The sequence below is a fragment of the Dunckerocampus dactyliophorus genome, chromosome 10 (assembly GCF_027744805.1).
Source record: "Dunckerocampus dactyliophorus isolate RoL2022-P2 chromosome 10, RoL_Ddac_1.1, whole genome shotgun sequence".
Classification (NCBI taxonomy): Eukaryota; Metazoa; Chordata; class Actinopteri; order Syngnathiformes; family Syngnathidae; genus Dunckerocampus; species Dunckerocampus dactyliophorus.
Window position 1 is genome coordinate 29,391,462 of NC_072828.1, and position 25,097 is coordinate 29,416,558.

A 25,097-nucleotide genomic window follows, 5' to 3' on the forward strand; every position below is an offset into this window, starting at 1 on the left:
AACACCTACTGCTACGTGTCATTTGCAAATGCAACAGTAGAGTAACAAGGGGAACATGTGTTCAGGAAAATGATTATTAACGGAGGAAACAAGCACATGCTAATTGATGAGATTAGCGGCATCCATATCTGGTTGCCCGGGACAACTGTGTGACAGTTAAAACAAGCCCCGCCTTCAACAGTTTGCACCTATTGTGACAGAGAGATGATTTGCCTATTCTTCCACTCTGCTGCTCAATGAGCATTAATGGTGGTGACCCAAAAGGACAACCTCGGAGGGGAGGTCGTTCCAAGAGAAACAAGGATGGTGAGGTAGACAAAATCCTCAGGGGTCCTTCCGATAAATCAGAATGTGAAGCTAATTGATGTATTGATCATAGAGATGAAGGAGGAGTTCAGATTCATCGACTGTCAAATGCAAAAATATGTTTTTACAAAAGCTCACAATGTTTTTCTTTTCGTTCATGTACACAAGGTACACTACAGCTTCAACAATATCCAACCAAGTTGTACAAATTACAAAAATAATTGATTCATCTAAATAAGTGACCTACTTCTCTTGCAGACACCGTAACTCTTTCAATAAAAAGGGCCTAATAAGCTTCAGCGGCCTTGTGTACACTTTCACCAAACATCCATTGCTTGACAAAGTTCTTTTTGCAATTGAAGGCAGCGTTTCGCACTGATTGGTTTCAGGCCGTTTCTTATTTTGGGACATGAAAAAGTTTGTGACAAAGGCAATTCAATAAATAATACATTTCAGCTGATTCCCAAAGTATAACATCTACCAAATGCACTTTGCCACATCCAAAATAAGTACTTTGACCAAACCCCCACAAAATATTACACCTAATTAAACGTAAACAGCGTATTCCACACACAATGTTGCTAAAAGTGAATCAAGGAAGTGTATATGCAAATGAGCTGACGTCAGAGTATTTGTGTGTTATTTCTCTATTTTTTTTGTCAGTATGCAGACAACAAGAGTGACACTGATTTAAAATCTGAAATATTGTGATTGATTGTGATTTTTATTTAAGTGTAATTTTTGCTAAAATTCAACCCTTTCAGTATCGGCCATTTTAGACGATTTTGACTGATCTTTCAAGGTACACAGAATATTGTGTTCTATGGCTACGTAAACATGTAACCTACCAAAAGAAAGATTTGACTCCGGTCTTTCATCAGGTGGCTTCTGCCACCTTGTGGCCGTTTTATGGCTTAAAACTGCTTTAACAGTGGCATCTTTTAGTGTGCACTTGCGTCATCACCTCTTTTGGCTTCTCGCGCAAAAAAAACGTATTTACGTCTTTGGGATCAGGTGGATTCATAAAAACATAAATAAGTCTTTGGTGTTGAATGAGTTAAAAGCTCTTGACATTCCAATTACAATGTTTGATACTCTACGGTGTACTTGCATTATTATGCCATATATTATTCCATTCATGAAATTTTTTTTGTCAAAATGTTGACGATAATGTCGTTTATCAGCAGTAATTTGTGGGACAATTATCATCCAGCAAAATGTACTATCATGACAGGCCTACATGGCACGCTTGGTGGGGTGCCGTGGGACTTTTCCAACTTAAAATATGTGCCTTGGCTCAATTAAAGGTTGGGAAACGCTGTGTTAAGGTATGATGAACTCACCTTGTTGCCTGTCCCAGCACAGCAGATGCCTAAAGCCATGGCGGCACCACAACGGACGTGAGGGTTGTAGCTCTCTGACAAAAGGGACACCACACTGGGACACTGCTCTGGGGTTCTAAAAACACAAGAAAATACATTATGGTCCTCTTTCTAATTGTGAAATTCCCTTCCACGCAAGTGGTGTCATGGCTCATCATTCTTCCCGTGTTGGTGCCGTGGCTAGAGAACAGCACAACAGAAAAAAGGTCCAACAATGCAGTCTTTTACAGGCTGAAAAAGACACTGCCACAGCGTCACATGGTGGAAAAAAACCCGCAGATCGGGGTTTACCGTTCCTAACCATACCATGGCAGCTTGAACTCAATGGTACTTTGTTCAAAAGGTAGTTTTAAACGGAGTCAAACCGCACACAACAACAAAAGACAACACATTGGTTTTGAAGTCCCAAGCTGGTTTTGGCATACCGGCATTTATGAAAATACATGTAATGGGAAAAAAAAAAAAGAATGCATGTAAAGGATAACGTATGCAAAGTCTGTCAATGCAATTTGTTCCAAAGAATTCGCTTCAGGCACTCAACAAATTAGTCACATGGACTCAAATCATTCTAGCCAGACCGTAGATCTGACAGTGTTAGGGATTTGTCTGTTTGGGCCATTTTTCATAAAGAAGGAATCTGTTTCTGTATACAACCATGACAGGAAACAATGAAATAATGTGCTTGATGTTATGAAAAGCACAACGCAATGATTTGCAAATCCTTTCGCCCTTATATTTAAGAGCTAAAATGTGAGCTCTGCTTTGAATGTTTTCCATAGAGTAAGATATTCAACACACGCTCAGCATACAGTAGCTATACATAGTATAAAACACTGATTCTCAACTGGTGGGTCTTTGCCTGGGGGAAAAAAATAAAAATGAAATGACCCAATGTCCATGAATGCACCTCACGTTGTTGTCTGCGCTATTCGCTTGCGGCGGCACTGCGAGGTGAGTTTATGGGCGACTTTGTCAAGCTTAAGCGGGAGGGGAAGGACATCGATTGGGGACTTAACATGCCGTCCGTCTGACACACAGCTGCAGATATCAGCTGGAGAAGAGCACGCCATAAAGAGAGTCTCACTGCTGCAGCTCACATTGTGTTACAAAATAGTCCCTTTAAATTAAGGCTGTCAAATGATTAAAAACTTCAAGCAAATTAATCAGTTTTCAAATTAATGAATCATGATTAATCACCATTTGCAACTTTGTGTGAAATATGCCCTTTTTATTGTATTGTATGAACAAAAAGATAAATGACAGGACACAATTTTATATATCTGTAGGTATCAATTGCTCCAAATGAACTTAACATTGAAATCATGCTCAAACATAGCACACATGAAAATCTATTTGGCCTAACACAAGTCACTTTAATCACGTCATTATTTAAGCTGGATTCACTGTTTTGAGTGTAGATGTACTTTCTGGGATTTACAACCATACTTAAATGCAGTAAATTGTACTTCCACAGTTACACTAGCGAGTGATAATACCCAAATAAATGTTTTTCTTTGTCCATCCATCCATCCATCTTCTATGCCGCTTATCGCGGGTATGCTGGAGCCTATCCCAGCTGACTTTGGGGCGAGAGGTGGGGTACACCCTGGACTGGTCGCCAGTGAATCACAGGGCACATATAGACAAACAACTATTCACTTTCACATTTACACTTATGGACAATTTAGAGTCGTCAATTAACCTAACATGCATGTTTTTGGAATGTGGGAGGAAACCAGAGTACCTGGAGAAAACCCACGCACGCACAGGGAGAACATGCAAACTCCACACAGAAATGCACAACAGAGATTCGAACCCACATCTTCACGATCTCCTGACTTTTAGGGGTGGGAATCTCTGGCCACCTCACGATTCGATGCCATTACGATTCAGAGGCCTGTGATGCGATGATAAAACGATTATCGATGCATCTTTTTTTGTGATTATTTATTCTTTTCTATACATAATTTCTTTGTACTCACTGTGAACTACTAAAACAAAGCATATTTGGAATGATCCACAACTAAAATAAACATGAAACAGATGAATTTACTTCAATTATCTTTTAATAATTGGAAGGTTACATCCACCAACGTATTTCCCATTGCACAGAACCAGCAGGAAAAGTAAAGTGCACCAGTAGGAGCGTGTATAAAATTAATAAACTTCAGCATATTCTGAGTAACCAACATAAACTCGATGATTCTCTGGTTGGCAGCAACTTCAGCTGGCTGTTTTTCCCTCCTGGTTCGGGTGGAAACGTGCTATTTGGTTTCTCATATTTGTCATGCTCCCAAAATATTTTAAGCTTGTATGACAAAGCTTGCATATGTTCTGGCTCTTGTCCAGCTCATTTTTACCTTCAACTACGTGAAAGCCAAAGTGCTTCCAGACGCTCACTTCAAATCCAGCGGATTCAGGTCGGAGTTTACACTAAGCCATTCTGGTAGCGTCTTACACTTAGGTGTACCACCATAAACTGTCCGGCCAGCACTTCCGCTTTCCGTCTTTTTGATCACTCAGCATCGATTGACATTTTTTAATTGATTAATAATCGTCAATGTCCACATCGCGATGCATCTAAGAATCGATTATTGCCCCCAGCATTACTGACTGTGTGGCCAACACGCTAACCACTAGGCCATGTGCATTTTTCTGTTTATTTAGAGCACATGCACACACATAAAAGACGTTGTGATGTTCAGAGTGCCCCTGAATGCGCCTTGCTGTGGTCTCGTGACAATGCGGAAGCGCCGTTCCGAGGAGGACTAGAGACATGTTTGTGAGCTGACGATACATATATGATATTGGAATTGCGCTGAGGTCAGAATAAAGTTAGAAAAGAAAGTCAGCCTCCGAGGTTGTCCTTTTGGGTCACCACCATGCTATTGTGCCTGTCGTCATAACAGAGGGGTGGCTGTACATGGTACGCTTGCGTTAATCACGCAAAAAAAAAACAAAAAAAAAAACACGTTATTTTGTTAGCGTTAGTTAGTTAGCCCCCTTAACGTGCTATTTTTGACAGCCCTACTTTAAATGTAATATTTCTGAAAAATTTGACTTGAAAAAGTTCCGCAATGTGAGCCACAACTTGCCACTGAGGGGTGATGGTGGGCCCCGCAGCCAAATCAGTTGAGAAGCACTACTATAAAACAACCAAAGAAACTGAAGATGGGTTAGGTGGAAACTTGATTGATCCCCAAGGAAATGAGATAACAGCTTGCATTTGAAGCTCCAATACAACGTTGCAATGAAGCCTACAAGGTTATACTTAAAAAGCCATGGGTATTGCATTAACATAAGGGGCTTTGTGCATGCTAACCAGTGGTTTGGACATAAGGGATCGGCATATATGCAGATTGACATGACAAACATTGTCAGATATAGATGGCCTTTCAATTTCATCTACAGGGATAAAGTATTCTATTTTGGTGGTCAGATGACGCCCTCCAATACCAACTGTGCTGTCCTCTGAGTGTACAGTATCATCACTGGTTAATTGGTGCTAAATCATGGTGTGCATGCCTCAAATTATTCCAAGTGTCAAAAGCTGATACATATCCCAGACCCTTGGAGGCAACATATGCAGTACATGAAAGTGGCAGGAAATCAGCTGCACTAAACAGATTAGCAGACGTATTTGTGGCAACACCTAAGAGATAAGATCTTTTCGCAAGCTTCCTGACTTTTTCAAACAATCATCTAGATCATCATCAATGGAAGCTGAACATACCTGGACAGAGTTGTACTAAACACGCTAATATATGGGAGGGCTGAGCGATATGGACCAAAAGTCATATCCGAAGGGGGAGTGAGACAAAAAGCACTTTGAAAAAGTAATTTATTGAAAACAATTAAAATGAAATGGGCTGTTTATCAGCTGATCAAAAGTTTAAGAGCATCGCTCAAAAACCCCCCCAAAAAACTCTCCAAACCAGAACAAAAAATGTTCTCAGTAGGACTCAGTAAAGAGTAGCTCCACCGTTCTTGTTAATCACTTCAAAAATTCATTTGGGCATGCTTGATGCGAGTGTTTCCAGGAGGCCAGTGGGAACATTGCTCCAAGCGGTGAAGATGGCTTCACGAACTGTCTGGAACTGATGGTCATTTTTATAAACTTCCCTTGCCATCCATCCCCAAATGTTCTCTATGGGATTTAAATCAGGGGAATATGCAGGATGGTCGAAAAGAGTGATGTTATTCTCCCTGAAGAAGTCCTTGGTCAAGCGAGCATTGTGAACTGCAGCGTTTTCCTGTTGAAAAACCCAGCTGTTACCTCGCAGATGAGGGCCCTCAGTCATGAGGGATGCCCGCTGCAACATCTGCACGTAAGCAGGCGCCGTTTGACGACCCTGCATAACCTGAAGCACCGGTGTTCCACTTAATTAAAAAGCACCCCAGATCATGGTGGACCCCCCTCCACTGTGCCGGGTGGAAAACATCTCAGGTGGGATCTCCTTGTCATGGCAGTAACGTTGGAAGCCATCTGGACTGTCAAGGTTACATTTTTTCCTCATCAGAGAATAAAACTTTGGTTCCACCTTTCAATGTCCCATGGTTGGCGCTCCCTGGCAAAGTCTAAATGGGCAGTTTGTGGCGTTGAAGGAGACGAGGTCTTTGAATTCGTTTTTTGCTTTTTTAAACCCTTTCCCCGCAGATGCCGTCTGATGGTTATTGCACTGCAGTCGGCACCAGTAAAGACCTTAATCTGGGTGGAAGACCGCCCTATGTCTTGATGGACAGCCAACTGGGTCCTTCGGGTCAGCGGAGGTGTGATTTTTTTGGGTCTACCACTTCACTTTTTTGTTCCATAATGCTCAGGATCGTTCAAAAAACTTAGAATGACTGTCTTACTGTGCCCATCCTTAGCAGCAATGGCACGCTGCGCGAGGCCTTGCTTATTGCAGCTCAACAATCCGACCACATTCAAAAAGAGAAAGTGAGAGTGCCAGTGTGAATGCCTGGTAGAAAATGAAAATTTTGAGCAGAGTTTGGCTTTTATACAGGTAGCCTGTGGTCTTAAATTTTTTGATCAGCTGATAAACAGTCTATTTCAGCTTAATTGTTGTTTTAAACACAAAAAAAAATTTTAAAATGCTTTTTGTCTCACTCCCCCTTTTTGCTTTTGCATATTGTGGCTCTACATAAAACCTCATTAAGATCCAAATGTACAAAATGCTGAGTGATGAGTGAGACAGTCCTTTGTGTCAAGACACAAAAGAACAGCGCAAATCCACCCTATACCAATATGAACAATATGTTTGTTTTTTGATTTTGTGCTTAAAAGAAATGCTGATATTTTTAAAATATCGATATATCGCCCAGCCTTAATATACGGCAAAGCCTGTAAAATGTACCATGTCTAATACATACTGGCAACCTTGACGTATCGGAAAAATATTTTTGCTAAAGCTTATGGAGTGTAGACAACACTTTACAAGGAGGCACAGAAGGCACAGGATTACTGGCAACATTTGTCACATTTTTGTATGTGGAAAAAGAATCATTCATCATCTGGTTACTGTAAACGGCAAGGAATGTTAACGTATGTCTTTTAATGCCTCGCACCTGCTTTTAAAATCAACTGAACAAACTCGCACCTGCTTTTAAAATCAATTGAACAAACGTACTTTGAAATATTCAGATAAAATGGTTTGTGCAAAACAAATTACACATCATTTTAGACAAAAATGTCATCTACAGTAAAAAAAATATATCTGTATTTACATTGCACCAACATTACACCTTGATAGCCCACACACTAAAAAAATGGACCCCTCCAACCCCCCTCCCGAACCACTGGCAGGCGGCTAACACAGACATTCATACGTTGTGCACAGAGTGGGACTCTCTAAGACAGAAGGAAAGGAGGCAGGCGGGGGAGAAAAAGAGAGAGATAGCAAGCTCTTTAGCGACTCGAGCGGGAAGCGAGGACGGCAAAAGCCACAACATCTGAAAGTTCTAAAGCCGTCATCATGGGAGGTGATGCATAGCCAGACGTTTTGGAAGCAAAACAAATCTCCCATCATGGACATGGAGAGAATTGTCTCATGTTCTCTTTTGGGAGGGGTACAAATATAACGCTGGACTGTTAGGCTGCTCTTTTCTGTCATTTGGGTGAACACAAACTCTTTTTGGAAGGATATAAGAGCAAGTTTTTTGGGGGGTATATTCACAAGTAGGTAAGAAACCTTTTGAACTCAAAGTGCATTTTTGTGTAATCTATTCAGTGTGTTAATGGATGTTGTTTCTTTGAAAATTGGCATATTGTTGCCTTCATTTTGGAATCATTTGTTCACTTTATTTAACCTGAGCTTGGATGTAATGTAATGGGTTGAAAGGTTAAAGACTAAGACTAAGACTAGACAAGAAGGTTTATGTATTTTGTGTATTTACTGATTCAAACAAATTTAAGTACAAAAAAAAAATTACAGTGGAACCTTTGTTAGTGTCAATCCTTTCCAGAAGGTCCGACTTTAACTTACTCGAACACAATCAAATCTTCCCATAAGAAATCATGTAAATCCAATTAATCCGTTCCATAAAGTCAAACATGTTAACACAAAACACGTATTTAATAGTTGCACAATTATAGTTTTACATGAATAAAACAATTCTAAATGCATATAAATACATGGGATAAATGAACATTTGCAGTAAGGTTACTTTTACCGTAACTGAAGATGTGATTGTTTACAAAGACGCCATATGGCAGCAAGATCAACACAGACGGACACCCCCTTTGTGTTGTCATGAGTTATTTCTGGAACTCAATAGTGTTTCTCACCTCAAGTCTCTGCTTTTCTAATTTATCAGGGCTGCAAAATAAGCCAAAACGGAGCCAAAAAAAGTTGCAAGAGTCAGCATTTTGATAAAGAAGGTGAGAAACACTATTGAATTCAACAAATGACGAAAGTGGTGTCCGTGACTTTGTCAACATTCCCCTCATTTCTGTGCATTCAGAATTGCTTTATGCATGTAAAACTGTAAAAACGGTTTTGAGACTTGCGGTGTAACTGTGTTAGTTAGCTAAGAACTAGAGTCAACCGCTGATGACATCATATACCTCAGTGTCCCGTTTCCATGTATTATCAAGCTGCTAACAGGGACGTATTGAAATAAAAATACATTAAGAACAATGCAGTGCTCACGCAGTGTATTAATAATGCATAATAAACTGTATTGTATGCAAACAAAGACATCATTTTGGCGTAGATTTTCACTGTTAACAAAAAAAAACACGCTAACAAAGCTTCCACTGTAATAAAAGAAGCAATTTTACCAAACTTAGCTAATGAGTTAAAAATTTAATGAAAGAGACCATAAAATAAGCGCATTATTTTGACAAATAACAATAAGTACTGTTCCTCTGACAGACATGTTTGCCCTCAGGTGGAAAGAGTGGATATTAACGGTGGAGGAAAATGATTCCTGCCCTTAACTCCCAGGGGAAATACTTCACGTGTATGGATTAACAACACTGGAATTTGGAAGCCTTCACCTGCTTTTCCCACATTGTTGTGCACACAAGTGGCAGCTCACACAGAGATTGTCAGGTTTTCTTTGTGACAATATATTGCACAAGGGAATGTGGCATTCGGTGCGCTGCCCCTGAGCTTCAGTCCCTACCTTCTTCTCTTATCTGTGGCTACCAGTGACAATGCTGACCAAGTCTGCAAAACCACAAGGATCAGAGCCCGGACCCACAATAAGGCCTCCTGGAACCTCTGCAGCACTATGTCCCAGTCAGTTGTGGCTCCACCGGGGGCTGGCAGTTCGCTATCAGAAGCCCCTGGGGTTCAGCTAAAGTGGGCTGCCCTGCTTATAGTCATGGTCATCATTCCAACCATTGGAGGAAACATCCTCGTCATCCTTGCTGTGTCACTTGAGAGAAAATTGCAGAACGCCACCAACTATTTCCTGATGTCACTTGCTGTGGCTGATTTACTGGTGGGACTCCTGGTCATGCCCATCGCTCTGGTCACTGTTCTCTACAGTAAGTTAAACATGGGGGCGAGGGGGTGCATGCCCTCAGATGAAAGCCTGAATAGTACTGAACAGTACTGAACATACTGATTGGTCTGACAATCATATTGGTCTGATTAGTGTGCCATGAATAAATGGAAGTGCTTTGGTTGTTATTTGAACCTTCAATGCAACTACAGTATGCGACACACAGTAAATGCTTAACTACTATCTCCTTTACTTTACAATTGTGTTATATTTAAGGTGTTGCTAAAAAATGCTCTCAGATTAGGAAGTCACAGTAGCAGTGTACAAATAAATGTAACTTAAGAAACTTTACTTAGGTGGGATATATTTGAGAACAGAAAAAGTACAATATATGCACGGGAATAAGGTTAATCCGGGAAAAAAAAACAAAAGCATCTTAATAATAATCCAGCTGTCTTTGGCAAAGCCAAAAGATGATGGAATAAATGTTTATGTGCCAATTGAATACCTGGAAATGAAAATAAACACTACTGTAAGTCTCTAGGACAGGGGTGCTCACACTTTTTTAGCCTGCGAGCTACTTTTAAAATGACCAAGTCCCAAAGAGCTACCTACTACTATAAATACAGAAACACATATTGAATATATTTACTATATTTATTTTTGTGAGTAGATGAGTAGATATTTGTACAATATAATGTACAATATACATGTATATCAGGAGTGCCTGCACTTTCTCAGCATGCAAGTACAAGTCAAAATGATCTACCTTTTTCTATAAAACATATAACATATACAAAATGTAACCAGCAAACTCTGAAATTCTATTGTAAATAGGAATGATTAGTATTTCACATTCACATTTTCAAAGTTGACAGGTAATCAAAGTAGTTGCTATCATAATTCACTTCAATGTGGAAATAAAGATAATTACACATAACTCCTAAATAGTTGTGTACATAACCTGAGTACTAGTAATATGTCAGTCAAATTAGCTATGTAAAGTTCATTGGGGCACACAGTTCATGTATTACATCCAGTTAGCATTTGCTATCAAACATTACCGATATACAAGAATTTCAAACGATTATGCAAAAGACAATGCAGCCGAAGTCAAGGCAACATATTGAAAAGGTTTCACCAATGGGCACATTTGTAATTTCATCATGAAATAATAGTTTAAGAAGCAAACGTGTAGAAAACACTGATTTCTGTAGTAGAGTTCACGACGTGAAGCAAAGCCAGTAAACAATACACTTTTTTTTTCTACGTAACTAGCCGCTACAAGTGAACAGATAACTTTTGTTATAGATATAGACATCTTACCGCAGAGTTAGTTCATCCATAATCAGAATAATAAAGATGAAAGTTGCATTTTCGTGTGTAGCTTGAAACGCTGCGGGGGAGCAAGCGCAAATCAGGAGGGGAGCTTAATGTCAGCTGACTGATGTCATATGACAACTACAAAGTGACGTTTACACGATCTACCCAAACTACCTTGGCGATCTACCGGTCGCTCGCGATTGACGTAATGGCCACCCCTGCTCGATGACATCTTACATGACGCGTGTTTAGTTCCATCAACAGCCTATGAACCCTCTTTTTCCACCCCCGGGAGTCATACCTCATGTATACCAGGACCAGACCACACCAACCATACATCTTCCTCCCTTCAAAGCATGTCTCAAGAACAACCACTGCAGGTGCAATTATTGTCATTCTGAATTGACGTTGCCTATTTTTTTTGTATAGATTCTGGTTGGCCACTCCCAGACTTTGTCTGCCCGATTTGGCTCTTCCTAGATGTGCTGTTTTCAACTGCATCCATCATGCACCTGTGTGCCATCTCACTGGATCGCTACATTGCCATCAAGAGGCCGATACAGCACAGCCAGTACAAATCCAGAGCCAAGGCGATGGTCAAGATAGCACTGGTGTGGCTTATATCCATTTGTAAGCATATCACTTCAGATTTTCCTTCACTTTCCCACACATTTCCACTGATCTCAGTGGCAATCTTTACCGTGACAAATTTCAAACACTGGCGCACTTTTGAAATACATTTCTTGACATAAGATCCATGACAGACCTGGTTTATAGGCTCATAAACACAGGCCGGATGGAATAAAAGCAGATGCAGTATAAACAGTTACTTTTTCTACTGGAATGGGAGGGAGATGGTGTGGGTGGGTGAGTTATAAGGCCAAAAAAAGAATGAAAAGGCACTGAAACTAAAACAGGACATTTCCTTTTTTTTTTTTTTAATTCATCAAAAAACGATTAGTCATCCCTCGTTTATCACGGTTAACTAGTTCCAGACCAGACCTCAATAAGTGAATTTCTGTGAAGTAGGATTCAATATTAATACATTTTATATTTTTGTAGTAGAGCACAGAAAACCTATTTATGACTTGAATACGGTTTTACCACTACAGCCCTCTAGACATGAAATAACACCCCTATCGTCACCTTTACAGTTGTATTACCCAATATAGTGGACATAATAATAGAAAAAGATAAGACAGACTCACATGTTAGCATTGACAGCGTACTTCCTGGTGGCCATTGTCTCATCAATGTCACGTTACTGACACCTAGAGACCAGCATAGAATACTACTCTACTGCTGCTGTTTGTAGTTCAGGAAAGACTCACGATGTACTTCAATCACTGTATTAACAAGCCGAGAACACATGCAGTGAACATTCACACGGGAGCTGCTGTCGGCCACGTTCTACACTGCTAACGCTCAGCTTACAGTCAACTCTAGCCAGCTGATGTCCCTTTCTTAAAAGGCGCACACAACAAGTAACAGATATTGTATTACGCTTCATATCACATCTTTTGAATGCCATATATTTGTATTTTCATTCATTTAGCCAGTTTTATGCTTAACTTAGGCCATGAATATGTACAATTTGCTTAAATATGAATATTTCTTTTACTAATAATAGACCATATGCAACCACGAAACATAGATTAATTGTTGCAGCTCAAGCTGTATATAAACAATTTTCCCATTTAATTTCCTCTCAACATATTTTATAAGACTAACACATTGTTCTTATTCTTTTCCAGGTATAGCAATCCCTATTCCAATCAAGGGGCTCCAGAACTACCATCCTAAAAGCAACATCACGTTCAACAGCAACCACACATGCTTGCTAAAAACGGATACCTTTCGGGAGTTCATCATGTTTGGCTCCATGGCAGCATTCTTTGTTCCTCTGGTCATAATGATGGTCATCTACCTTCTGACTGTCCACGTTTTGCGCAAAAAGGTCTATTTGCTCAGGTCGAAGGTGATTCAGCGCTTCAGCAACCCAACCACCGTGTCCGCAGTTTTTCAAAGGGAACATCCTGCGACCACGCATCAAGTTGATCCGCTTAATGTGCTGGACAGACGACTTTCCAGGGTGCAAGAAACACCCGATGTGGGTGCAACAAGCCCTCTACCAGGTGGCGAAATGCCCGTCCGCAGAATGTCCACCATGGGAAAGAAGTCGATGCAGACGCTAAGCAACGAGCAACGCGCCTCGAAGGTGCTAGGCATAGTCTTCCTCCTGTTTGTCGTCATGTGGTGCCCCTTCTTCATTACCAACGTCACTTCTGTGCTGTGTACCAGCTGTGACGTCAACATCATCTCCCGGCTTATGGAGATCTTTGTTTGGGTGGGCTATGTGTCATCGGGGATCAACCCGCTGGTTTACACCCTCTTCAACAAGACGTTCCGAGAGGCGTTCACACGCTACATTACCTGTAATTATAAGACCTGCACAAGGCATCGGCAAGGCAGGAATCCAAAAACCTCAAACGCAAATCGGACCCTTACAAGAATTTCATTTAAATCATCCATGGCAGAAAACTCCAAACTGTTCATGAAGCGGGGCATGAAGAACGGCATTGGGGCGGCGAGCTACCAAAGCCCGCTGAGAGGCCAACAGCCAGCTGTCCAGTCATCTAGTGGCGTCTTGCTCGACACAGTGCACTTGGCTGAAAACTACGAGGCCAAGCATGAAGAATATGTGAGCCGTGTATGAAACTACAACACACCAATTGAAATGAAACTTCAGGAAATGGCTCGCTGCAAACATTTTCTTTTCATTAAAAACTAAATGATTCACGGCCGAGTTCATAAGATGGATTGATTGGATTGTGTTATTACACTTTGTAATAGGTGTGTCCCGATCTGATATTGATATCGGACCGATATCAGCTGGAAAAAAACAATATTGGCTCATATCGGACTATATCTAAAATGTATATGTCTTGGATAAAAGCAGCAAGGAGTAGGAGTGATGGCAGTTTGTCATTATTTATGCACATATTGACCACAATTAGTGTGAAAACAATTTAACATATCATAAAAATGTTTCACTGCGCTTTGTTTTGATAAACATGCGCCAGAATCGCCTGTCTGCCCTGTTGGCACTTGCACATGTGTGACCAGATAGAGATTCACTTTGCCATTAAGTTAACAGTTTGGCAATGTTCTCTGTTCATGTTCTGCTGGTTGTTGAAAAAAGTTAAACACATTAGTTAAAAAATAAGTCATAAAAATTATTTGTCATACTAAAAAAACATTTTTTTTTTAATGCAGACGTAGCAGCAGTGGCAGTCCGCCCTCCCATGCAGCCCACCAACACAGCTTCAAAAAACTCTAGGGAAAACCTTGGCTTTATTGAGAACGTCGAGCTTCTCTAAATTATGCCTATTGTCGATAAAACTATACTGTACACCAAATGCATCAAGAACTAAAAGAGTCATGACTCATGCCTACTGTTGCTGACTATCATTCTCTGAGTAATATCACCTGATCAAGCCTTTTCTAACATTCCACGCTACTAAACAACGAATAAAAGTATGTATGATCCGTGCTGATATGGAATCAATATCAGTATCGGACACCATTGAAGGCTGCAATACAGTGTTCCCTCGCTACAACGCGGTTCACTTTACGTGGACTCGCTATTACATAGATTTTTTGTGTGCAATTTTTTAGTGTAGCATTTTTTTGACAGCGTATGACGGCATTGTGTACTGCGTCCTGATTCTTGAAACGAGAACCCGCATTGTCTTCTGCATCCCGATTGGCTAAGGGAATGTAGGCCATCAGTCAATCTCCTCCATGCCATGTGTCCCGTACAGGACAGAATGCGTTCAGCTTGCCTAATTTACATAATTGTTCGATCGCTAGCAATGTGGCTCTTTAGTGCTGTATGTTTTCTCTCCGACAAAATGCACAATGTCGACTCAACGCTCTGCACCGACAAAGGCACCTGCAGAGGTGCAACTGCAGGGTGCCATTACGGAATAAGTAAAGGAGGAGGAAAATAACATAAGGATGACAGCAGCAATACATTTTAACAAGGATGCAAAAAAGGCTTTAACTGTCCACAGCAAGACCATGGAGAGGCTGCCTCTGAGGATGCCAGGGCAGAGGCAAACATGAGCAAATTTAAAGCCATCATCGAAGAAGGGGGATATAATCTTGAAGAATTTTTTAATACGGATGAGACAGGCTTATTTTGGAAACACCACACCGCCGATTCAGAGCCCATGATCCGCGCTTTTAAGGCCCTCTACATGCGCAACATATATATTTTCTCACTGAGAAAAGTGTATAAAATATGTGGTGAGGAGTTTTACAGCCTTAAAACATATATAACAAACAAAAAAAACATATCCTGTAAACAAAAAAACACTAAACAAAAAAAGCATTTTTTTAAAATCCTGTAAACAAAAAAACATGAATTATAAAATGAAAAAACATATCCTGTAAACAAAAAAATATATAATGAACGAAAAAACATGAAAAAATGAAGAAAAAAAATCAACTTCTACTACACGGATTTCAATTAACACTGGTATTTTTTGGAACCTAACCCCCGCGTTAAACGAAGGAACACTGCATTAGAATCAGAAGCGAAAAAGTTGTATTGGGACACCCCTACTTTGTAATGTACAGTATTTTCCTTGGAAAAAAAATAACACCTTCTTGCTATCTGAAGCAATGCACATTGATTGTTTACATCACTTTACCACGAAACAAGATGCTCTTATTGCCCATCATTTCGGAGGCACAAGATGCTTAATCACCTACTGTAAAGAAATAAATAATTAAATAAAGTCAATGTTACTTCTTCTACCCATTAAGGCAACTAAGACCGTGCTTATGAAACACTCTATAAAAACAGGGTTGTAAATGGTCAAATCAAATGGGAAAATTGGATAGGCTTATAGACTTATAATGTACTTGTTTCAAGTCTGTGAAACATGCAGTTCATTTAGACTGTAAACATGCATCTTGTCAGGACAATCAGGTCTACCTTTTCAAATCTACACAACAGTCCACAACAGTGGAAATGATGTATTTTGTACTGCCTGAAATTTCTGATGTGTGTTTGTCTGACAGCCATGTAGTGTAAAAAAACCTCTAAATAACAAAGGAAATAAATCAATGAGAACAAAACACTGTGTTGCTACTATTCTCGGAAACATTAATTTTCTTTAACTGTTAATGTCTCCAATTTATACTTGCCAAATAAAACGTTGTTTTTCTTTTGTTTTTTTTACACCAACGCCTGAGAAGGCCTACAAAATACTGTCAGAGTAACTTTAACAGCATTTTAACAGGTAACAAACATGCATATGCATTGAGCAGAGAGATATATGTGTGAAGGTGGGCTAATTTGTCTAATTTCTCAAAATGTCTTCATGTGAAATTTAACCCTAAAAGTAAAATTAAAACACAGTTGACAACATACAAACAGGGTGTCTTTCTGTGGTACATAACATATGAGATGGCCATTCCCAATCACAATTATGTATGGTTTTTCGAGAAAAATATGAAAGTTTCCATTCAGAGGCCAAACTGACTACTCATTATCTAGTCTGTAGACTTTAAAAAGTACAGCCATTTGTTCACATATCATTTTTTAAACTACATAACATTAAATAGCTATACTTACCAAAGAATGAAAATATAGGAGCAAAATTGCAGTACATACTACCGGTCAAAGGTTTTCAAACACCCCAATTTTTCCAGTTATTTATTTAAATTCAATTTCTTCAAGTTCAGTGAATAGCTTGAAATGGTACAAAGTGGTGAAGTGCCAGAGCTTGACAAAAAAAAAAAGGTAAAGTTACCCAAAACTGAAAACTAATGTGTATTTCAGAATGATACAACAAGGCCTGTTTCAGGGACCACAGAATGTGTCAACAATTTAAAGCTGTTCTGCAGCAATGGAGGTTGAGCAAGCCTTGGCAGTTGGTGAAACGAACTCCTCCAGGTGCTCCAAATTCTATTCTACAAATACTACCTCCTCTGTCTGCATAAAAACAGTGTTCAGAACACACTGTGGAACTATACCCTCATGAACATCAGTTGAACAGCATTGTACTGGAGAAAGTCCTTTGTTGCTACAAAAATTTGAATTAACAATGGAAGAGAGACAGACCATCTTAACACTTATAAATGTAGCTTTTTCCTCCAGAAAAATTGGGAGTGCTCTCAAACTTTTGACCGGTAGTGTATGTAAACTCTGCGGGAGAAGTTACACAAGGACTACCATAGTAGCTTTAAGAGTCTAAAAATTGGGTAAGTTAATGTAACAAAACAGGACCACACAAGAAATGGCAGGCTCCTTGGCAGAGGAGTTTCAATTTCTTTCATGCGGATGAGTTTAATAGAGATGACATCGTACTGTCTAGTGCTTACCGGAACAAGATGAAACCAATGGACTCCACAGCGGCCCTCCTGACATCATCGTTTACGTCACTCACCTTAATTAAGGCAAAGAAAGGGCTCAGAATATGGCAGCTCTTAAACCCTGCAAATAATCCTGTTGTAGATGCCTCCTTTAAGGCTACTTTGAGATGTTCCTTTGTCATCTAATGACATCAATGTGCAGAAAGTGCCATCTACAGGAGAAACTTTTAATACATGCAAAGCTTGACAATGAACTGCATTTAATTCTACAAGTCATATTTATCTATATATGATGTCAAACATAAAAGGTTTAAGTGGACCAACCAATAAACACTTACAGCGACATGTAGCAGGCGTCGGATGGCCTTGTTGTTCCCAGAGCCACAGTAAGCCATGCCAACGGTGTACATCCCGGACCTCCGGAGGATGGGGTCCTAAAAGTCAAGAGGAAAAAAAAAAAAGTGTCGTTCTCAGAATGTTTGTCCACATTTGCAGCTCGTACACTCAACATTTGACTAATTTCCCACATTTGGCTGTCGTAATTTGGTAACACACTGTCTACAAATGAAGAGCTTATTTCCAAAATCTATGCAAAAACCTTGACCTTTAAAAAATATATGTATATATTTAATAGGCTCCAGCATACCCCCGCAACCCTAATGAGGAGAAGCAGCATAGAAAATGGATGGAAGGACGTATATATTTAGCGCCTTTTGGAAATAAGCTCTTCAAATACCGTAATACCTCGTTTATCGCGGCCCAGTCTTACCTTGTCTCTGCAGAGACTCTCAATCAGGGCATCGGCCTCCTCCATGCGTCCATACATGACCAGAGCAATTCCCACTGCCAGCCCACGCAAGATCTTCTCGTGCTGTGTCTCTTGTGCGTAGCCCACCATGTCCTCAATGGCCTGAGCCGATTTGGAGCCCAGCATGACCAGACCCAGGGCCAGGCCGGCAGCCTCACCTGAAAGGGCACAACAGGATACTCTTGTAGGGCCCCATGAAATCAGTTTTATCTTTTTCCCCCCAAAGTCAATTTTTTTTCTGCTCTAATATTTTTAGAATTCAGTTTTTCACATTTTGCACTTACTTCACCAGCATAGAGTGCATGTTTGTTGGGTTAGTAAATCAAATGTCCATTCATTAAATACAAAAGTCCTTACATTTATTGGTGCAATACATCCTTGGACAATTTAGCCCAGTAATTGAGAAACAGATCTAGCCTGGCTAACTTTTCTATTGGGATGTCAGCCTCTGCACACATTGCTACAAAATCTTCCAACAAACTGTAATGCCCGTGCTTGTGATTACGTAAGATGTAGTCACCGATGCAATTCCAATTGCATTATTAATGTAAGGTATTTTTTTACACCCTTAAATTACACAATTAGACAAGATGTGGCAAACAGCGCTCTTATTTTGAAGGTCGGAAGTGTGTTATGTGTGTGTTGAGAATGTCAGTTGACAGTAAAGACGAGCTGGGTGCAAGAATAAATGTGCCTCTAATCTTTTTTCCAGTCAGAACCTGCAGGATGACAGTGGGCAATGTAAAACTCTCCTTACATTAAAGCTAGTCTGAGTCAGTCTCACACGCACGCTCTGCTAAAGTAAGCTAACCTACGCTGGCTTCCATTCACGCTCTGTTAGAGGAGTTTCCTCCAACTTTCGTCGCCATTTCGAAACGTTTAGTTCGGGAGGGGGCGGTTTAGTGTTTGTGATGACATTCCGCCACAACTGAGTGATCCGCCAGGGAAATACTTCCCCACACGAATGTTCCTTCTCCTCATGATGACAGCATATCATTCACATTTTGCATTTCTGCGAGATTACGCGTTTCACAGTAAATTCTGTTTTTATCTGCCAATTCCACGATTCTGTTAACAAGGAAATCATAGGGCCCTACGTTACTTTTTTTCCATAACATTAGAACCTGTCTTGGGTCTACACACCAGTGACAGCATCATCCTGGTAGAGATTAGACTTGAGGAGGTCGTACACATCCTGTCGAGCAGTTCCCAATGCGGCTAGGCCCAGACCAAGAGCCCCCCCATGACGAACAATCTGGTAAAGGAGGAGTTGGAAGCACACCATTAGCTATGCAGCACAATATCATCATCACTTCAAACACAAACTGTTAACATGCATTCGTGGCCGACTTACATCATTGCTGGCACTTTTCAGCTGACTGAGCAGGTAGTCAATGATGTCTCCGCCATGATTGGCATGGATGAGGCCAAGAGCATACAGACCTCCACCCTCCTGGTAGGCAGAGCCAGGGGACGTGTCCTTTGGTAGGTACGTGGCCATTAACTGAAGTGCCTCTTTTTCGTGACCCTTGGTAAAAAAATAAGACAAACAATTTAATAAACAGCATGTTAGCTTGTAATGTGTCATTTTTTAAGCCTTTATGGAGGATGTATTTTATAATAAAAACCTAGTGCTGCTGTGACAGACCTTGTGAATGACACCAAGACTTGCTGTCGCTGTAAATTTTGCCCAATTGGTGGCTCTCGCAAGCCATTCAAGGTTCTCTCTGTAAAACAAAAACAACAAAACAAATTAGTAGCTCCAATAGGCTCTGATGCTTCGTGCTTCGACGTTCACAGCTACACACTCACAAGTTTTTCTAAATACATTCATTTAAAAATTATTGCTGTTTTGCCGCTGACTACGGCCCATTAGTCAAAGCATAGATTTAAGCATAGAAATGGCTAAATGAACTGAATACAGCAGTAAGGCGTTGATAAGACGCACTGTACTCACGCATACAAAGTCAAAGGCCTTGGTACGTGTTTCTCGGTAGCATCATCATCGAACAACTTGCAGTAGTTTCACAGATTAGTGGTTATGTGTAAGAACTGTGTGTGTGTGTGTGTGTGTGTGTTTTGGGGGTTGAATTATAGTCCTGTCCTGGACGGTCCTCTGGACTCCGTGGAGGAAGTGGGGGAGAGAAGGATGTTGGCTAAGCTGACATCCATCATGGACAACACCTCTCACCCCCTACATGACACTGTGGGTTCCCTTAGCAGCTCCTTCAGCAGCAGACTGTTACACCCACGGTGTAATAAGGAGAGGTTCCGCAGGTCCTTCATACCGACTGCTGTCAGGCTCTACAACACCTGCACCACTTGAACCATGCGTCACTATGTTTTCTTTACTTGCGTATCTTGCTTGCTGCTGTAACAAGTGAATTTCCCTGCTGTGGGATTAATAAAGTACTATACAATACAATACAATACAATACAAGTATGTAAGTATTATTACTATATAAGCATGTATGTAGTAAGCGTATCAAATGAAACAAGCCCCAGGCTATGGGTGTGTGTGTGTGTGTGTTTGTGCTGTAATGATATGTAGTGTTCTACACTGGTCAGCAAGTGTCAGTAATGTTACATTGATGAGACAATAGCCACCAATAGCCACCATAGGAAGTACTCGGTGATAATGTGACCCCCAATGCCAATTTGTGTGAGTCTAATTTCTCTAATTATGTCTACTATATTGGGTGATAGGAGTGTAAAGGTGACTATAGGGCTGTTATTTCATGTCCAGAGGGCTCTAATAATGTTACAAACCGTATTTAGAAGGCTGTAATCAGGTTGTCTATGCTCTAAATACGAAAATATTCAATTTGTAAATAAAAAGTCCTACTTTGAGGAAATTCACTTATTACAGCCAGGCCTGGAAGCAATTAAAGGCAATGAACGAGGCATTACTGTATGTATAAAGTGCTTACCTAAGGAACTGGTCACTTGTGGTGCCTGTGTGCATGAAAGAGTTGGCTATGACTGTGGCCGTGTGACACACTGAATTTCGGACTGCATCCTGCAATGAGAGCAGATTTACATACAACAAGCTGACAAAACACATTAAGTTTTTCTTAAAGTTAGACCACGTATGCGTGTCTTTTTTCTCACAAATGCATTTCGGCTTTTTCTCCACATGCAAAATTACTTCAAGGTAGTGAAAACTGAGCATTCTGCAACACAAGTTCTGAGATAATAGTTTTATTTTTAAATAAAATGGTACTTTTCTGACATGTTTTAAATAAAAAATCTGTACAAGTGCTGATTTTAAACGTATTAAGAATGTGAAACTTGCCTCCCTGTATTGAACAACAGGGGCATTAGCATGTGCAACACAACACAGTTGCTTTTTCGGGATTCTGCATGGCTAAAGAGCACTAAACAGTCACTGAATGTGTTTTCATGTGGACAGAGATTGTGCTAAAACTAGGGATGCTCCAATCGATCAGCCACCCATCAGTATCGGATGATTTCCGTGAAAAATCATGTGATCGGCATATGCCGATAAATGCCTTTCAACGGCAATCACAAAAGCTGATCACCTGTGGCTCGTACTGTTGCTGCCCACAGCAATCCCTGCGTGGAGTGGAGCATCTTAAGTTAACCTAACTAACGTTTTGGGCAGCATCCTCCTCCCACTTTCCTTCAGAGCACAGGCGTGCCAAAACAAACACAATCATGTCTGCCGTGTGGAACTAACTTGCTCACAATTGCCATGAAAACCATCTTGCAGGGGTAGCATGCTAAAGAGCTGTCATTTAATACAGAATTTGAAGAACAAACACGTGACGAAGTATGGCGAGTTTTCGAGGCTCACGTTGTGAGCCTGTCAAACAGCGGCTAACGCAGCCAGGTGGACAACACTCACCCTTATGTGCATGACAGTATCGACAGCATATAACCCAAAAAATAATCTAATTCATCGAACAAGATGATCAGCCTTTCTCAGGGGTGGGAGACACTGGGTTAGCAGACTGCTCTCTCACTTGGAATAGTCCTGACTGTCCCCTTTATACAGCACACCTGGCCAATAGCAGTCACCATAAATAAATTGAATCATTAATCCGTGTGATCTGTATCTGTATCTATCTATTGAGTCGGCAGCATGAAACCCAGATCAGAGCATCTCTAGTTAAAACGCTGTTGTGTGTGCGTGTTTTTTTTTTTTATAAAAAAAAAAAATAAGCATTTAAAAATATCCATTTGAACTTTGAGATCCATCATCACTGAGACTACATACCTTTGTGTTTTTGAGGATCATCAGATCAGTGTTGTTGTTTCGAATTAGGAACTGCAAGTGCAGCTCGATGGCCATCTCCCCACTGAGGATTTTGATCATCTTGGCGTTCTGGTCTTTGGGCTCTTCTTTCTGGGAATGCAAAGAGAAGCCAAATGAAGCTTTCATGACCAAAATGCTAGTTTTTCTCCAGAGGAGCGCATGAGAGGCTTGCAGAAGCGTTTACCGTCTCTGCTTGTTTTCCTGCAGGGGAGCTGCCAGCCTTGTCGTCCGTCTCCATCGCGTCACTGAGAAACACAAAACATTTCTTTGTTAAAAAAGGGACTGTATGCAGAGTTCATCCCACTTGCCTAGAGAGCGGCAACAATCAAACGTATGCAATCAAGGGTACACCACTGTTCTTTTGCAATGCTCACCTTTCCTTGTCTGGACTGGACACCGTGCCAGTATTTGTGGATCCAGGAACTGCTGGGATAGGTGTTCCTACAGTTCTCAGGTTCTGGATGACAGAGGAGAGGAACTGCTGGCTGGCACTCTCATACAAGTCAAAGCAGATCTGGTAGGCCATCAGTAGGTTGTCCTCCTTCACCAGCTTTTCTAAGATGTCACTAACAGCTTGAGGATCATCCAAGAATATCAGGCACTAGAGAAGGGAGGAAAGAAAACAAAGGTGATCTACAACTGCCTTCAAAAGCCCAAAAAAAGGTCTGTCCAATGATCTGCTGAGACAATTTGTTGGCTACCTGACAGACATTGATGAAATCAGGCTTCTCCAGGTTCATGTAGAGCTTGACCAGAACCCGCAAGACCTCATTTCGGAACTTCTTGTTCTGCATGAGGGACATGCACACCTTCAGACTGTAGGCAAGAAGGCCACTGACGTCGTTCTGCATAAGAGGAAAGCAGGGGGGACACCAAAGTGTAACTTAAACACAATAACATTCAAGCAACTACTCAAGGATGACGAGAAGTGGTACCGATTCTAAGATAGTCTTCTCAAACATGTCTAGGCGACGAGTTTCCAAGGCAATGCCGATGGCCTGCTTGTACTTGTGATCGTTTAGGCACCGCAGAAACATTTTGTTGACAATACCCTCGAGGCGAGGGTCGATACTTTTCCTCTCCTCATCCTCTGGCAGCTCAGCGTTCTCCACACGCAACTTGGTGTAATGATCAATGCATTTGGCTGGCAAGACACACAAAAGTGGATCAAGACCTGGCGGGTACACTGTACCTATGAAATCTGCCATCGCACATTTATTGCAAGAGAAATATAGTGTCTCTTATCACTCACCAATGATGGTTTCCACATATTCAGAGTCATCTGTGACATTGAAGAGATCTCCAGCACCAAGTGCGTAGTTCAGCGATTCCTCAAAGGCGCCAAGATGATAAAAAACCTTAGAGGCCACCAGAGCAGCAAATTCTCTGTTCCGGAACGTCTCGTCTTCATATAAGACCTCGCTACAGGCCATAAAAAGTCACACAGCAAACACATGAAGTGGCGAAAGAAATACGTTTATGAAAAGGTTTGCAGACATTACTACAGTGGCCAATAAGTGCAAAACACATTAACAAAAAGCAAAACAAATTACACCACTCGGAAGAGGAATGTACCAAATCCCAGACGTATAGGAAGTGGTAACGTTTGGACCAATCAGCTCCAAGTTGGCGGCACATTCCTTTTCCGGATTTGCACTTCTCGGCCACCGTACATTGCAGTGCTACTTACATTTTGTCAACAGATCCTGAAATTTCAGCCCAGAAGTCATTGACAAGGTAGTCCAGCTTCTGCAGTGCAAACACCTGGAAATAAAATTCACATTTTTAATGCATATATTGTTGACAGGACTTTTTAAAGGCACCAGTGAATATCTGGACTCCGATATCTTACCTTGAGCTGTGGTTCCTCCTCATCAAGGAGGGAAATAATTCCAGCTGGGGGGGATAGGTTTTGTGTCAATATGTGGCTTGGTGTAATATTTAAGCATAACAACACAACGGTAGGGGTAGTCAATAGTGTTAAGCTCATTCATTTTAATTTTTTAAATTTCAATTTAACTCTGAGTACTAACACAAGAACTGTATCATCAAATGTTTCCCATTATTAAAAGATATTGCCAGATTTTAGGTAGAACTGCACAGACTTGTTTTACAATAACAAACTTGACCAAATCCGTACTGCAGCGATACAAATATTTGCCTCTACACGTCTATGCACCTTGACGCAAATACTATTGCGTTCCTGGAATATAATTGTGCGAATTATTCAGAAAGATAAGCTTTTAGAAGACCCATTTCAGGTTAAATGCTAACAGACAGCAGCCAGTAGTCTGTGTGACTCAGCTTAATCAATGGCAGCTAGCTAAACTTGCGGCTAGCACAATAATGTTGTTTCTAACGACTTACCCGCCGATGTTATCATGGTTGGCGTAGTATTACCTCCTCTAGTCAGAGTTAAATACTCTACGACGCAATTATGTAAGAATTTCTGTAATTTTGTTAAGTAAAAGATTTATCTGGTGATGCACAACAGCGAAATCCTGACGTAGCGGATGCTAACTTCTATTTGACAAAGCCGGAGGTCCCAGGCACTAGGACCTCCCATATTGCTGCCCATTTTTTAGCCTGTCTAAAATAAACATGACAGCAATCTACAATGTTCTCTTTTCTGTAATTAATACAGTCCATACTGACACAA

General features: G+C 40.7%; 2 protein-coding genes across 4 annotated transcripts in view; one reads left to right on the top strand and one right to left on the bottom strand.

Moving 5' to 3' along the window:
* psmd1 (proteasome 26S subunit, non-ATPase 1) overlaps window positions 1–24,974 on the bottom strand; it is a 39,145-nt gene extending 14,171 nt beyond the window's left edge. Inside the window, exons 1-17 of the mRNA XM_054789834.1 lie at window positions 24,806–24,974; window positions 24,291–24,334; window positions 24,129–24,202; window positions 23,691–23,860; window positions 23,374–23,582; window positions 23,140–23,283; window positions 22,813–23,039; window positions 22,623–22,683; window positions 22,400–22,528; window positions 21,090–21,178; window positions 19,808–19,886; window positions 19,514–19,687; window positions 19,303–19,414; window positions 18,121–18,317; window positions 17,690–17,785; window positions 17,361–17,425; window positions 1,650–1,764 (exon numbers count right to left, since the gene is read on the bottom strand). Of these exons, the coding sequence (XP_054645809.1) occupies window positions 1,650–1,764; window positions 17,361–17,425; window positions 17,690–17,785; window positions 18,121–18,317; window positions 19,303–19,414; window positions 19,514–19,687; window positions 19,808–19,886; window positions 21,090–21,178; window positions 22,400–22,528; window positions 22,623–22,683; window positions 22,813–23,039; window positions 23,140–23,283; window positions 23,374–23,582; window positions 23,691–23,860; window positions 24,129–24,202; window positions 24,291–24,334; window positions 24,806–24,821 (2,001 nt within the window). The 5' untranslated portion in view covers window positions 24,822–24,974. The remainder of the gene's footprint in view (window positions 1–1,649; window positions 1,765–17,360; window positions 17,426–17,689; window positions 17,786–18,120; window positions 18,318–19,302; window positions 19,415–19,513; window positions 19,688–19,807; window positions 19,887–21,089; window positions 21,179–22,399; window positions 22,529–22,622; window positions 22,684–22,812; window positions 23,040–23,139; window positions 23,284–23,373; window positions 23,583–23,690; window positions 23,861–24,128; window positions 24,203–24,290; window positions 24,335–24,805) is intronic.
* Window positions 7,536–16,268, top strand: htr2b (5-hydroxytryptamine (serotonin) receptor 2B, G protein-coupled). Of its 3 annotated transcripts, XM_054789837.1 has the most exons (5): window positions 7,536–7,870; window positions 8,505–8,568; window positions 9,081–9,684; window positions 11,394–11,594; window positions 12,719–16,268. In XM_054789837.1, exons 3-5 carry the CDS (start codon window positions 9,426–9,428, stop codon window positions 13,678–13,680), a joined length of 1,422 nt encoding a protein of 473 aa, XP_054645812.1. In that variant the 5' UTR covers window positions 7,536–7,870; window positions 8,505–8,568; window positions 9,081–9,425; the 3' UTR covers window positions 13,681–16,268. The 3 variants fall into 3 exon arrangements, with proteins under 3 accessions (XP_054645812.1, XP_054645811.1, XP_054645813.1); XM_054789836.1 differs by lacking the exon at window positions 8,505–8,568; XM_054789838.1 differs by lacking the exon at window positions 8,505–8,568 and having other exon boundaries at window positions 7,536–7,866.
* Window positions 24,975–25,097: the final 123 nt, after the last annotated feature.

Coding starts and splice junctions, on each gene's coding strand:
- htr2b (XM_054789837.1), top strand. CDS start 9,426: ATGTCCCAGTCAGTTGTGGCTCCACCGGGGGCTGGCAGTTCGCTATCA. Junction 9,685..11,393: donor TCTGGTCACTGTTCTCTACA/GTAAGTTAAACA, acceptor TTTTTTGTATAG/ATTCTGGTTGGCCACTCCCA. Junction 11,595..12,718: donor GGTGTGGCTTATATCCATTT/GTAAGCATATCA, acceptor ATTCTTTTCCAG/GTATAGCAATCCCTATTCCA.